General features: G+C 45.7%; 1 protein-coding gene across 1 annotated transcript in view; it reads right to left on the bottom strand.

Moving 5' to 3' along the window:
• ADGRE1 (adhesion G protein-coupled receptor E1) overlaps positions 1 to 15,306 on the bottom strand; it is a 53,085-nt gene that overhangs the window by 15,486 nt on the left and 22,293 nt on the right. The window contains exons 4-12 of the mRNA XM_045491780.1: positions 14,998 to 15,153; positions 14,770 to 14,889; positions 12,968 to 13,114; positions 8,327 to 8,467; positions 8,104 to 8,241; positions 6,408 to 6,496; positions 4,713 to 4,796; positions 1,125 to 1,302; positions 189 to 308 (exon numbers count right to left, since the gene is read on the bottom strand). Of these exons, the coding sequence (XP_045347736.1) occupies positions 189 to 308; positions 1,125 to 1,302; positions 4,713 to 4,796; positions 6,408 to 6,496; positions 8,104 to 8,241; positions 8,327 to 8,467; positions 12,968 to 13,114; positions 14,770 to 14,889; positions 14,998 to 15,153 (1,173 nt within the window). The remainder of the gene's footprint in view (positions 1 to 188; positions 309 to 1,124; positions 1,303 to 4,712; positions 4,797 to 6,407; positions 6,497 to 8,103; positions 8,242 to 8,326; positions 8,468 to 12,967; positions 13,115 to 14,769; positions 14,890 to 14,997; positions 15,154 to 15,306) is intronic.

Below are 15,306 nucleotides of genomic sequence, written 5' to 3'. Positions count from 1 at the left end.
TGGCTGCCATACCAGCCAGCCAAGGTCTTGGTAGTCCATTATTGGGAGTGTTTATGTATTTAGTACCTGGCTCCCTGAGGGCAGGGGCCTTACCTCACTGGTCTTGGAACCCAAGAGTTGACTGGTAAATGTTTGCCAATCGGATACACCGCAGCCCCCCTCCCTGGTTCTCAGGAGCAGCTCTGTACCTATGGATTCAGATTCCTTGATTGTAGAGCACCGAATTTTCATCTCATTCCCTTTGGCTTTGAAGTGAAGGATCACGTTCTCTTCAGCACATTCTCCCTGGATGACCTTGCTTTCAATTTCTAAAAGGAGATAGGGAGACTTTGCCCGAGGTCCCCCAGAAAGTGGGTCCTAAATTCGGTTTCCTGCCCCACAAAGTTACACCTACCTAGGTGCAAAGAATAAAAAAGGCCAGTTCATCATGGGAAAGACCTCGAGCCCCGTGGTGAGTGAGTGACGGGAGGATGATAGCCACAAACAAATGAGAGAAACCCAGGTGGGGCTGCAGGGGTGAGCGCTCGCACCTTAGGGGGTACCTCAGGGAAAGCTGGAGTTGAGGCCAACAGTGATGGAAGACAACAGAGTCCGGACCCTCTGGCTGCTCTAAATGTAGACGAGTTTTCCAAAGCCAGAGGAAGTAGGAAGGGGCTGGATGAACCCAGCAGAGTGGACAAGGGCTCAGAGGCTGCATTTGCTTCTGCCACTCACCGGCTGTGCAAACACAACCAATGACTTAACCTCTCTGAGCCTCAGGTCTCTCACCTGTGACATGGCACTAATTGCAGGGGTCCCCAGGACAACAAAATAGGCAATGGAACTGGAGATAGCCCTTTAAAATGTAAGCCAGGTAATCAGTGGCACTTTCTCTGTTTCATTTACTAGATCTTTGTTTACTGTGGGGCTCAGACAGTTGTTGAATGAATCAATGACACACACCCTTACCTCAAGGCCAGGCACTCAGTAAATGGGAGATGCTGTTACTATCCTGGGACTTGCTTTTCTGTGAGCTCTGAGGTTTGAAACAGTTGGGGGAAGTAGTGTACGGGAAAGCCATGGGGCATAGCATTGCCCAAGGCCCCCCTCAAAAGCAGCACCCAGATGGAACCTTGCCACCTTACCCAAGTGTTCCGTCTGAACAGTCTGAGTGACATTGGCTGAGGGTTTCAGGAAAGCTGCCAGGATGCTGCTTTTCACACTCTCCAGTATGACAGTGGCCAGGGCAGAGGTCTCCTCTTGGGAGAAGTTGGACCATGTGGATGTTTGTTCGAGCACAGAGGTAAGGCTCTCAGCCGCACTCTACAAGGAAAGGTGTGTCTGCGCATGTACACTCTCTCCCTCTCCCCCTACCCCTGAGACAGCAGCTCTTCTCCCTCTCTCCCTTCTTCTCCCCCTTGTCTCCCTCTCCCTCCTTCTCTCCCTCTCCCTCTCGCTCTCCCCCCTCCCTCTCTCCTTCTCTCTCTCCCCTTCTCAGCTCCCTCTCTCTCCTTCTCTCCTTCTTCCTCGCTCTCCCTCCCTCCCTCTGCCTCTCTCTCTCTCTCTCTCCCCTTCTCCTCCTTTCCCTCTCAAATCGGTGTAGCCTTTAAGTCAGCACCTGGAATAGCCCCGCTTACACCTAGCTCTGACCCAGAGGTTTCCCTTCCTGGAATTAATCCTTCCAGAAATGCTTAAAAACTGTGCAAGGATCTTCTCCAGTGATGTTTATTTCAGTATGGTTTCTGACAACATGAAGTTGGAAAGTCTGAATGTCCGACAGATTGGCTAAATAAATGACTAAATCAAATCACAGAATAGTACACAGCTGTTAATAAAACAGTGCTCACACACACACACACACACACACACACACACACACACACACTAACAAGCAAAAAGGTCAGTGAGCTGTTAAGTTAAGCGAATTACAGGATAACATAGATATTACTTCATTTCTCTTAAAAAACAAGTATTTTCATTAACATTTTTATATTTATGATAGTAATATTTCTGGCACACAGAGATAAAAATAATACTCTCTTGTGAGCCAAGTATTAAGTATCTTATGTATGTTAACTTCATTTTAGAAAGAAATCTATGAAGTAGAGACTATGGTTTCCATTTTTTGTGTGGGGAAACAGAACATGTATAGGAGGTGGGAGAAGCAAGATTTGAACCTTTGTTATCTAGCAGCAGAGGCGGAATCCCTCTAGTAAGTCCTCACTAAATGGCTTCAGTGTGTGTGTGTGTGTGTGTGTGTGTGTGTGTGTGTGTGTGTGTGTGTTTTAGACATACATTCACAAAGTGAAAGGATATGGTTATACATCCAAATGTTAACATTGATTATGTCAGAGGAATAAAGAAATGGCAATAATAATATTGACATTAATGTCAATACAATTCCTTTTATTGATTATTGTCAATAAACTGGCTTATGCAATGACTTTGACCCCAACAACAAAAAAATATGAAAAGGGTTCACAACCTAATAAATACGAGGAAGAAAGTAACGGACTCCGGTCATATGGGGAAGAAAATTAACTGAAATCTGAGTAGGAATAACAGTTTCTATTTATCCAAATTGGACAATAAAAACATGAAAAGAATTTCAGTAAAACACGGATGAGGGTATAACTTGAGATGTTTGTTCTGGAGAAACAGGACGTAACCATATGCCAGGTGAGTTTGGGGTCCGTCCCCACCGACGTACAGAAAAGTGTCAGGTAGAATCATCCTGGGAAAATGTGGTCTTCAATTTTACGGCTGAGGAGATCTTAAAACTCCCTTCGAGGGGGGCCCGGGTGGCTCAGTCAGTTAAGCTTAAGTGTCCAACTTCGGCTCAGGTCATGATCTCATGGTTCATGAGTTCGAGCCCCGCATTGGGCTCTGTGCTGACAGCTCAGAGCCTGGAGCCTGCTTCGGATTCTGTGTCTCCCTCTCTCTCTGCCCCTCCCCTGCTCATGCTCTATCTCTGTCTCTCAAAATACATAAATAAACGTAAAAAAATTTTTAAAAAACCCTCCCTTCAAAATGTGAAATCTATTGTTGGCTGGGAAGGTGATTTCATTTCCTTGGGAAAGCAAAAAATTAGTAGGCAAACTAAAACTCCACAGGGTTATCACTTCTGTGCTTTATTTACAAAGTTTTTCCATCTTTGTCATACTCTGAGAAGGGGGTGTTGAAGGGATTTGGAGCAGTTCCTTATGTTAGAGAAACTAACTGATTAACCACGAGAGTTCGCTGCCTAAAGCGTTTAGATGTGAGATGAGTATCTGTTTCATATGAACAATTTCAGAGAATGTGACTGTTGATAAATGGTTTTGAACATTTAAAAATATGAATTATTGGGGCGCCTGGGTGGCTCAGTCGGTTAAGTGTCCGACTTCAGCTCAGGTCACGATCTCGCGGTCCGTGAGTTCAAGCCCGGCGTCGGGCTCTGGGCTGATGGCTCAGAGCCTGGAGCCTGTTTCCGATTCTGTGTCTCCCTCTCTCTCTGCCCCTCCCCCGTTCATGCTCTGTCTCTCTCTGTCCCAAAAATAAATAAACGTTAAAAAAAATTTTTTAAATATGAATTATTATATTTATACATTTGGTTGATTGGATTTATAAATCCCTCGAGGGCATAATGACTTTGCTTCTTAGCTCTGTAAATATTCCTCATTAGGTATTCAAAATTTGGTGGGGGGGGGATAAGAATATTCATAAACACAGTATAAAATGAGAGAATTTAACCTAGTTTGTCAGAAGGTTTGTTGCTTATGGAAATTCAGTCTGAAAACCTTATGAATGAATGCACACTTAATGGACAACTATATTATACCCAATAAATTAATTTTAAATCAATCAAATTGCAAAGGAAAGTGTCATTCTTGTTTTTGTACAAAAGCAACTGAATTTTTAAATAAAACAACAGCCATTAAGTGCAACATAAAATCTTAAGAAAAACTAGGTTTTAAAATCAATCATTGTAAAGACTGAGTAATCCCACCTCTAAGTATTTATCCCAGAGAAACAAAAAATCAGGGACACACACACACACACACAAACTGTACGTGAATGTTTATAGCAGGAAAAAAACAAGAATTGAGACCACTGATCACAACCTTCATGAATCTCAAAGGCATTATGCTGAGTGAGAGAAGCCACATCCTGTGTGATTCCGTTTATATAACATTCTTGAAAAGACAAAACTCCAATGACAGAGAAGTGACAGGGATATACAGGAGCCGGTGGTGGAGAGAACATCTAACAATGTTCGGGGGAACCCCAAGGGAATGTTTCGGGAGGAAAAGGAACTGTTCTATATTCTGATTGTGGTGGTAGCTACCCAAATCCATTCAGCTGATAAGACTCATAAAACTGGGTGTCTCTGGGTGGCTCAGTTGGTTGAGCGTCCAACTCAGGGTTGTGGGATTAAGCCCTGCATCAGGCTCTGCGTTAAGTGTGGGGCCTGCCGGAGATTCTCTCCCTCTCCCTCTGCCCCTCCCCCCACAAGTAAAATAAAAATAAAAAAACTCACTAGACAGAGAAGGGAATTTTACTGTATGGTAAATTTTGAAATTTACTGTGCGGTAAATTTTGAAACAGGTTTCAAATTCTGTAAAAATACAGAATTTATTAATTCTGTAATAAATTAAATGTTAATCCATTTAAAGAGGACTTTCTGTGCCCAAAGTGTCCCCCCACCAAGATGTTTGAAGCTCAAAACACAATTACGAAGATTTTGCTGTTACCTTCAGAGAAACCACGGTGGTTTTTTTTTCACAGGCATTGTCCAGAACACTGAAGGTGGCATTCATTAGTGTGCAGAAGGAACCCTGTGCCCCAGAAGAAGAACACGTGTGAGCACTGATCAATCCATCCTTCAGTGTGTAAAGTACAAATTGGCCATCTAGCCCACCATATGGGTGGTCTTAAACTCCCAAGTTTAAGAGCTGCTAGAAGCAGGCTTTAGAATTCTCAGGAAAATAGAAACTCGCCTTTTCAGCAGAACTGGGACCACAGTACCTTTTTCTTCTGTGAATAAAAGGAGCAAATGGAAAGAAACAGCAAAACTACTTTGTGGGGTCAAAGATGGGGGAAATGTGTGAGTCAACTCCAGTGGTCCAAAAGGAGGATTAGTCAGCCACAAAAAGGAGTGAAGCATTGGCATCTGCTACAATGTGGACGAACCTTGAAAACATCGTGCTCAGTGAGGGAAGCCGCACACAAAACCCCACGTATTCTGTGATTACATTTATAGGAAATATCCAGGAGGCAGAAACTGATGGACACAGAGAGCAGATTACTTTTTACCAAGACCTGGGCACAGGGGGAGCTGGAGAGCAATGTTGCTGGGCACAGGTTTCTTTTGAGGGGATAAAAATGTCTGAGAGACGGTACTGGTGGTTGCACACCATTGTGAATATACTGAATGCCACTGACTTGTACACTTAAAAGTGGGAAGAATGGTCAATTTTTAGGTGTATTTCACCTAAATTTCTAAATCACCTAAATTCTTCCAAAAAATAACATTGGCCCAAAGTGCATGGGAATTTTGGGGCACCTGAGTGGCTCAGTAGGTTAAGTGTCGACTTTGGCTCAGGTCATGATCTTGCGGTTTCTGGGTTCGAGCCCTACGTCGGGCTCTGTGCTGACAGCTCGGAGCCTGGAGCCTGCTTCGGATTCTGTGGCTCCCTCTCTTTCTGCCCCTCCCTTGCTCGTGCTCTCTCTCTCTCTCTCTGTCTCTCTCTCTGTCTCAAAAATAAATAAACATTAAAAAAAATTTTAAAAAGTGCAGGGAAATTTGAAAGCTAATTTATAAGCTCATATTGAAAATTGTCACGTCAATTCCTGAAGATGTTCATGGAGGCTTTGACCACTGGAACAACTTGGTTAGAGAATCAGGATATCCAAATTCCTTTATGCCTGGCCCAGGGGCTGTGCATCTCCCCTCCCATATCACACAGACACAGCACCAGCACCTTCACTGGTAACGAGACTCCAACATCCCTTCTTCTATTTGGAAAAGAATTCCCAAGTTTTAGATAGACAAATGCCCTCCCTTCTCAGCTTTCCTTGAAGGTAGGTGTAAGCAGAAGTGATACGGGGTTATACCCTTAAAGAGAAGAACTATGCCTTTCACCTCACCTTCCCCCCTGCCCACCAGCTGGAATGCAGACGTGATGGCAGGGGCTGGAGCAGCCATCTTGGACCACAAAGTGGGAGGGCTGGTGTTGCTGATGGCAGAGCATTTGCAGAACCATCATATCAACTCTCCACAGCTGACACCCAGATTGTTACAGAGAGAGAAGTAAACTGCTATACGATTTAGGCCACTGTTATTTTGGCCTTTGTGAAAGCTGCAAAACAACATCCTACCTGAGTGACTTCTAGGCTAGAAGTTCTTCTAGGAACCTCAAGAGCTAGGAAGCTTCAAAAATACTTACATATTCAGCCATCACTGCTTCTCCCATTTGGCATTGCTGGACCCACTCGTTGTTGGGTATCACATCTTCTTTACACTTGAAGGGAATCCCTAGGAAGGAAATGAAAGCTACCAAGTCAAAGCTCAACCACAGCAAGCTGTGATTAAAAGACAGGTCTGATTTCATTATCCCCCTGCCTAAAATCTATTCGTCACCATATTACATGACAGCGGAAATGAGCAAACCAAAGCTACACGCAGAAACACCACGGACTCTGAGAAGCAGGATACTGAGTGAAAAGAGCAAGTCGGAAAAGACGACACAGAGCATGATGCCATCTTTATAGAGCTCCAAAGCAAACAAAACTAAACAAAGTATTGTTTAGGGATACGTACACGGAGGTCATTTTTTTTTAAAGTAGGGGAATTATGAATACAAAGTTCCAAGTAGTCCTCTCTGGGGAGGAGTGGGGAAGATGAACTAGGGAAGGAACATGCATGAAACACATGAAATTGATGAGATCCTAGCTCTCATGTTGACACACTATTATTGTATAATATTATACATATTATACTTCATTGCCTCCATATAAACTACCTCTATCTTTAATGTATCAAGTAATCTACAATTAAAAAAATTAAGCTGTTGGGGCACCTGGGTGGCTCAGTTGGTTGAGTGTCCAACTTCGGCTTGGGTCATGAACTCACGGTCTGTGAATTCGAGCCCCGCGTCGGGCTCTGTGCTGACAGCTCAGAGCCTGGAACCTGCTTCAGATTCTGTGTCTCCCTCTCTCTCTGCCCCTCCCCCATTCATGTGCGTGCTCTCTCTCTGTCAAAAATAAACAGGGGCACCTGGGTGGCTCTGTCGGTTAAGCGTCCGACTTCAGCCCAGGTCACGATCTCACAGTCCGTGAGTTCGAGCCCTGCGTCGGGCTCTGGGATGATGGCTCAGAGCCTGGAGCCTGCTTCCCATTCTGTGTCTCCGTCTCTCTCTGTCCCTCCCCCATTCATGCTGTGTCTCTCTCTGTCTCAAAAATAAGTAAACGTTAAAAAAATTAAAAAAAATAAACATTAAAACATATTTTTTCAATTAAAAAATCAAGCTGTTCAGTTTCCCATTGTTCTCAGCAAAAAAAGAAAAAGAAAAGAAAGAAAGAAAACAAACAAACAGAAAACCCCCGAAACCTTCAAAATTCTTCACATGGCTCACCAGTTCCTGCAGGACCTGAACTCTGCCCACCTCCTTAGGTATACCTAATGCTTCAGGGCCTTTGCACATGCCACAACCTGGACCATTCAGATCTCCACTCATCATCTGGATAATTCCTACCCTTGCTTCAAGCTTCAGTTTAAATATCACTTGCCCACGGCATATTAAATATCTCATTACTCATTCCAAAGTACACTATGATTGTTCAATTGCCACGCTGATTGTGGTTATTACGTGATTATGTGTGTGTGCTCTACGTACATCATCACATTCAGGATTGAATTCTCAGGACCTAGTGCAGGGGCCTGTTTGACTAATTAATAGATGCCCCTCCCCAAATAATGTATCGAATGAGTGAATCAATCTGTGAGTGAATGAATAAATGAGAAAGAGAGGATTGAGGATGAAGCAAGGGTAAAAGGAGGAGCCAGAGGTTGGGTGGATGGAGGGGTTTACAACCAAACCAGGATGCAGATTCCACGGCTGAGAGGCACAAGGAGACAATTACTTTTGCAGTTGAAGTTGAAGGAGCCTTCTGGATCGGGACGAAAGCCCTCAATGCAGCTACAGCTGTAGGAGCCCGGGGCATTGGTGCAGACAGAATTGGGGCCACATGGTGATGGGTCCTGGGAGCACTCATCGATATCTGCAAAGGACTCAAGAGTGTCAAACAACCCAGAAGAACGAAGACATACTTCTTTGCAGGGAGAGCCAGCAACCCCTCCTCTCACCTCTGCATTCCACGTCTTGGCCTGTGAAGTTCAGCTGTCCGTTGCTTGGTGCAAAGCCAGGAGAGCAGGTGCAGAAGTAGCTCCCAGGGGTGTTGGTGCATGTTGCATTGGAAAGGCTGATGTAAAGGCACTCATCAATGTCTATAGGGTTGATAATGGGCATGAGGCAGAGCTGGCTAGAAATCCTGCAAAAGTTATGCTTACAAAGCATAGAGTTGTCACCAAAAAAAAAAAAAAAAAAAAATGGTGACCCAACCAGGGACAACATTTCCCAGAACCTTCTGCATCTAGGTTGGGGCCATGGGACTAGTTTTCACTTATGGAATGTGGGAAAGTACATTTGCCACTTCTGAGCTGAGATGGTTACAAAGTGGGTGTGCCTTCTCCCTCTCTCCCCACCACGGGCTGAACCAGGGATTCCAAAGCCACAAGGCATATAAGGACCAACGGATGTAAGGAAATGGATCCCTATATCACCATGTGGAGAAAATCTGCCCACTGGCCAGGTGCATCTATATTGGATTGTTATGAAAGTCAGAAATTGCTATTATATTTAGCTAGTGGTTCTCAACTGAGGGCAGTTTGCACCCCGACCCCCTCCAGGGGACATTGGGCAATGTCTGGAGACATCTTTGGTTGTCATGACTGGGCTGCGGGAGGGGGATGTACTACTATGATCTAGTGGGTAGAAGCCAAAGATATTGCCAAATATCCTGCAGTGTATGGGACAGCCCTCCACCACAAAGAGCCATCTGGCCCAGAATGTCAATAGTGCCAACATTGAGGAACCCTGGCTAGCTTACTGTGGCAACATGGGATTACCTCTCCTTCTGGGGATTTCTGAGGATCTATGGAATAGAATGTCCTGGGAAAAAAATAATCAGGAGGGAGGTAAAGGCAAAACTTTTCATATTCCTATGTCAGTTCACGAAACAGGAGGGGTAAACAGGCAGCATCCACTAGTGCCTTGCACAGGTACATGGTTGTTGCACTGGGTGTTACCATGGAGCGCTGGAATGGGAGGTCCTTGTGGGATGAATGCAGACTAACTTGGAGGTCTCGAAGGACAGGAAAATGACCCACGGTTGGGAGGTATGGAGAAATGATTCTCCTCCTGGTATCACAGAAACGTCTCTGACCAAGGAGTGGGCTTCCACTTGTAGACACACTTAAGCATCAGGTAGGTGAACTCTTGTCAGAAACGACGCAAACAGTGGGGTGTCTGGGTGGCTCAGTTGGATAAGCATCCAACTCTTGATTTCAGGTCAGGTCATGATCTCACAGTTTGTGAGTTAGAGCCCCTCATGGGGCTCTACGCTGACAGTGCAGAGCCTGCTTGGGATTCTCTCTCTCCCTCTCTGCCCTTCCCCCACTCATGCTTGCTCTCTCTCTCTTTCTCTAAAATAAATAAACTTTAAATGAATGAATGAATGCTTCTTAAAAACAGCATAAATGGAATTTATATTTTGCAAATGGAACTGGACTAGGCATATGATTATCAAAACTTTTTGGCTGAAGAAAGCTTTCACTTCCTGCAAAGTGAAACCTATTTAGGAGGTAAGACAAATAAGAGAGATGATAATCTGACCGAAATAGGGGCTCTGAAGAGATTCCTAAGAACCCACAGGGCTGTATTAATCTACCTCTAAGGTCCCTTTCAAATTTGCCTCACTATTGTTCTGCCTACAAGAATGTCAGTAGCTGGTGAACATAAGGTGAAAAGAAATACAACATGTGTAATGACGAGAAGCGTGCATTTCCCCAGGGGGTTGAAGAATATAAAATGTGCTCTGCAATATGTTAGATCCTCCAAAGATGACTCCCACCAATTCTTTCATTTCCTGCGTGTAATTGTTGCTTGCCCAGCGATTTGGGGAGTTGATTTCCCCTTCCTTTGCCTCTCAGCTGGCCCCATGACTGTGACCAGGAGAATGGAACAGAAGGAACATTCTGGCACTTCCAAACCCAGGCCTTACAAGAACCCACAGTTTCTGCTTTCTTCCTCTTGCAGCTTCCCTTCCGGAAACCAGCTGCCATGTTCCCAGGAAGCCCAAGCAACCATGAGGAAGGGCCCATGAGGGAAACCGAGGGGCCCAGCTGAGCCCCCACCCAGAGACCAGCACCAACTACCAGGGATGTAAGTGCGGCCATTTTGGACCTCCCAGGCATCCTATTGCCACCCCCCCAAACCATGCAGTCAACCCACAGAGTCATGAACAAGCAGAAAAGTGAAAAAGAACCCAGGCAGGCAGGAGCAGTGGTATTCCCCCGGGGTGTTGATACACACTGAGCCGAGGCCACAGAGAGTTGAGTTCCTGGAACATTCGTCCACATCTAAGCAGAAAACTAGGCTGAGTCAAAAGGATAAAGGATGCTGAGGCCATGGCAGTGCACATCCCCATCCTGACTGAAGCCAGCGGGTCTCCCTGGCTCTGCTCGCACCCTCTTAAACACTGCTGAAAGGAAGTGCAAAGAGCCAGGATGTGACCCACACAAATCTTTTGATGAGGCTCTCCACACTTCGGGATAAAATCCAAACTCCTCTTTAGAACACATGAGACTCTGAGAGTTTGGACCCACCTAAGCTCACCTAACTCAACTCTCCTTGCTAACCCCTTAGTAATTCCTGATCCAGATTCACTGATTACCTGTAGGTCCAGGAAGGCTCACTGTTTGCTCCCTCAGTCTTGAACTCCCTGGCCCCCGTTCCTTGATAAATCTCAATTCCTCCCCCTAAGAAATACTATGTTATCAGTAATAATAATAATGACTGAGAGGCATCCAAGTGGAGGGGTGCAAAGCATGGACAGCCTGACTCAAAGCTTGGCTCTGTCCCTATAGACCGTGTGTTACTGGGTGCTGTGCACTGAAATATGTGCCCCCAGATTGATACGTTACATCCCCAACACTCGGTGAGACGGTATCTGGACAAAAGGCGTTCACAAGATGATTAGGTTGATGAGGTCTTAAGAAGGGATTAATGCCCTGGAGCATCTGGGTGGCTCAGTCAATTGAGCATACAACTCTTGGTTTCTGTTCAGGTCATGATCTCACAGCTGGTGAGTTCGAGCCCTGCATCCGGCTCTGTATACGCAGTGTGGAGCCTGCTTGGGATTCTCTCTCTCCCACTCTCTTCCTCTCTCTCTCTCCCTATCTCTCTACGTCTTCTGCATGCTCTCTCTTTCTGTCTCTCTGTCTCTCTCTCAAAAATATATAAATAAACATATATAAATGGGACTGGTACCCTTAAAACAAAGAAAAAGACACCAGAGCTCACTGTCCATGGGGACCCGGAATGAAGGCAGTCATCTGGAAGCAAGGAGGACAGCCCTCTCCAGACCCCAGCTGTGGTCTCAGACTTCCAGCCTCCACAATGGAGGGAAAATAGATCTCAATGTTGAAACCACCCTGTCTGCAGTGTTGTGTTCTGGTGGCCCTGAGCTGACAATGCACTGGGCAAGATAGTTCACCTCTGTGTGTCTCAGTGCTCTCATCTGTCAGATAGGGATAGTAATAGTACTTCCCCCATAGGGTGGTTTGGAGCATTGAATAAGGTGTCATCTGGGAAGGACTCAGAGCAGAGTCTGGAGAATAACAAGTATGAGCTAAAATAAAATAAAATAAAAATAAAACAAAAAATTAACTGCTAATATGTTGAGATTTTTGTGACAGACACTGAGGAACACCCTTACATGCACCTGCTCGAGGAATGCTCACGGCAGCCCTGTGAGGTGCACACTAACATTGCTTCCATTTTTCTGATGAGGAAACTGAGGCATCACAATTGTGCAGAGTCACACAGCCTGTGAAAGGCACACCAGGTTTTAAAATCAGGTTCAGTCTGGTTCTGGACTTCTTCGATGACAGCTTCCCAGGTGGCCTTGAGTCAGAGTCTGGAAATTTGGACTCAAGTCAATGATGGCCAGTTCAGACCCTGACTCCCCTACTTCCTAGCTATTTGACCGTGGAAGAGTTGTTTTACCACGATGGTAAGGCTCAGGTTCCTCATCTATGAAATGGGCATAAAACACCACTGATACCACCAGGTTGTTGGGCAGACAATGAGTACATGTCCGGAAGAGCTTAGCACCTTGGCTGGGATCCTGACTCCAGCCTTTTGTATCTGCGGTTCCCTCCTCCTGGAACACCCTTCCCCAGATACCCAATATCTCACTCCCTCATATCCTTCACATCTTTTCTCAAATACCAACTTTTCAGTGTGGCCTTTCCTTACCACTCACTCTACTAAAAGTTGACCCCTACTCCCAGTGCTGCCTATGCACCTTTCCTGCCTTATTTATCTTTATTTCTTTCAGATACTCCTGGCACACATATGGCCATGCATTTATTTTGCTATCTATCTCCCTTAACCCTAGATGATGAGTTCTAGGAGAACAAATCGTTTTGCCTATGCTATTTGGTGCTGTCTCCACCAGCTCTAGAAGAGTGCCTGGCATATAGTAGGTGCTCAGGAAGTATTTGTTGAATGAGTGCATGAGTGAATGGATGAGCAATTTTTGGCATCAGCTTAGCAGATAAGGTCCTTCAGCTCAGCCCAGACTCATCCTGACCCTTCACCCACCACTGTTGTCTTTGCATGCAGACTTGGACCAGGTTCCCCAACAAACCCTTCCCACCGACCTTCACATGTGTCTCCTGGGCCCTGCAAGCTTGTGTTTCCACTGCTGGATTCAAATCCTAGGTTGCAGACACAAGAGTAGCTTCCAGGACTGTTGTGACAAGTTGCATGCTCTGGGCAAGTTGCGGGGTCGGCACATTCATCCACATCTGGTCAGTGGAGATGAAAACCCAAGACAAAGCCGATGAAGAAATGAGAATAGGAGATTGCAAACAGAGTTTCACTGTGCATGTTCTCCCCTTACTCCTCCTCTCCCTTACACTGAGGCTTGGCCATGAGAATAACGTCTGACCCAATATATATAAGTGGAGGGCGGTGAATAGCTCCAAGACAGATGAACACAGAATGGCTGTGTTCCTTTACTCCTCCCTGCACCCACACCATGGGATGCAGATGGTGCGGTGCAGTGTGACTTTGCCACTCCTCCTCTATGATGGGATCTTGTTTCCCCACACCTCGAATCCAGCTTGAATCTGGCCTATGACTTTCACTGGCCAAAAGAACACAGCACAAATGATGTCGTGCCAGTTCCAAGTCTTAGATTTCTAGAGACTTATTTGCTTCTGGTCATTCTTTAAGCCCCTTGCTTCTGCCACATGAACAAGCCCTAGACTCACCTAATGAAGAAGGAGAGACAAGGTGGAAGAGAGATGGATCATCTCACAGGAGCCCCCGACACGTGAGGCAGCCCAGCCGAGATGAGCAAGCTGACTCACAGCTGACCACAGACACACGAACAAGCCCAGTACAGACGCAAGCAAGCGACCAGCAGAGCCCAACCTAAACTTCCAATGCACAGAACACAAACCACGTATATGGTGCTTGTCTCTAGCCACTGACTTTCAGGGTGATCTGTTTTTCAGCAATAGCTACTGCTACAAATGTATCAGAAAAATCAGAGAGGACCTCAAATATCTCTGACTCCAAGCCCAGGGGATGTGATAAGGGCTGGATCACTCCATGCCTTGCTTGATGGAGTCACCTTCCCTACAAACGAGCATGGAGAACAAGAATTCCGAACCAGATGCAGGGAGATGGAGCCCTTGCTTCTTGTGAGCAAATTCTGGCTGCAGTTTGGAAGGATGGATTCGAGGGGACACGAATGGAGGAAGGACAAGCCCAGGGACGACGCTGCTAAACTAATGATGAAGCCCCAACCAAGCATGAGGAAGAATGGAGAGATTCAAGACATATTTAGCAGGTAAATTCCCCAAGCTATGATGACTGATTTAGTATGTAAGGCATGGGGTAGGGGTTGAGGGTAACCCTGAGGTCTTGAACCAAATACATTATAGGAAATAGTTCTGAAGTTTGAGTCTGAGCTCACCCTATCACGCCGTTTCTCTGTCTCAGAACTAAAGACATCTGGGGCCAGATTATTTTTGGTTGAAGGGGAGCTGTTCTGTGCATTGTAAGGTGTTTAGCAGCATCCGTGGCCTCTCCTCACTAGAGAAGAGGAGCCCATCACCACCACCAGTTGTGACAATCAAAATGTTTCCAGGCATTACCAGCATCCCCCTTGAAAGTTATTGCTCATGGGACACAGCAACCCCCCCCCCCCCCGCCATTGCTCTCAAATATTGTCTGACCCACTGCTGCACTCAGAGTAGACCCTTGACTGGAGTTCCAATCCTGGCTCTTCTACTTAATAGCTGTGTGTTTTGGGGAAGTCACTTCAATGATCTGAGCCTAAATTTTCTCACCCCCAAAACGAAGAATATAGTCTCTAACCTCACAGGATCATCAAGTGAGGTGGTTGTTAATTAATTGAGTAGCTACATAAAGAAAAGCAGGTCCTCTATACCTTCACAGATCGAGTTGTGAGAGATGAATCCAACCTGGCAGCTGCAATTGTAGCTTCCCAAGGAGTTGATACACTCAGCATGCTCTGGGCAGACCCCATCGGAGAGGCATTCATCGATGTCTGAGGAGCAGTGGAGGAGAGTGAGCAGACCAAAGACTGTGGCTCAGGTGACAGACACTGCCCACTGGTGGTCGCTGTCCACCCAAGACCCATGCCTGAGAGCATTACCTGTGCATGAGAAATGACCCGGCTTTCCCGAGGTCCAGTCATTTCCAGTGGGAGAAGAGAAACCAGGCAAGCAGCTGCACTTGTATCTCCCCTGCAGGTTTTTGCAGACTGAGTTGGCACCACATGGTTGGGGGCTTTGAGAACATTCATCTATATCTGGACACAGAAAGAGTTGGAGTCACTAATTTGCTTCATCTTGTGTAGCAGATTGTATTTTCAAAGATGGTGGAAACAACGTCTTCCATGCTATATACCCTTCATTAAATGGATTTGTACTCCTTCCAGCAAGCAGTGGTGTCTTTGTTCCCT

The sequence above is a fragment of the Leopardus geoffroyi genome, chromosome A2 (genome assembly GCF_018350155.1).
Source record: "Leopardus geoffroyi isolate Oge1 chromosome A2, O.geoffroyi_Oge1_pat1.0, whole genome shotgun sequence".
NCBI lineage: Eukaryota > Metazoa > Chordata > Mammalia > Carnivora > Felidae > Leopardus > Leopardus geoffroyi.
Note: the sequence above shows the minus strand (reverse complement) of the source record. Positions and strands in the feature narration are given on the sequence as shown.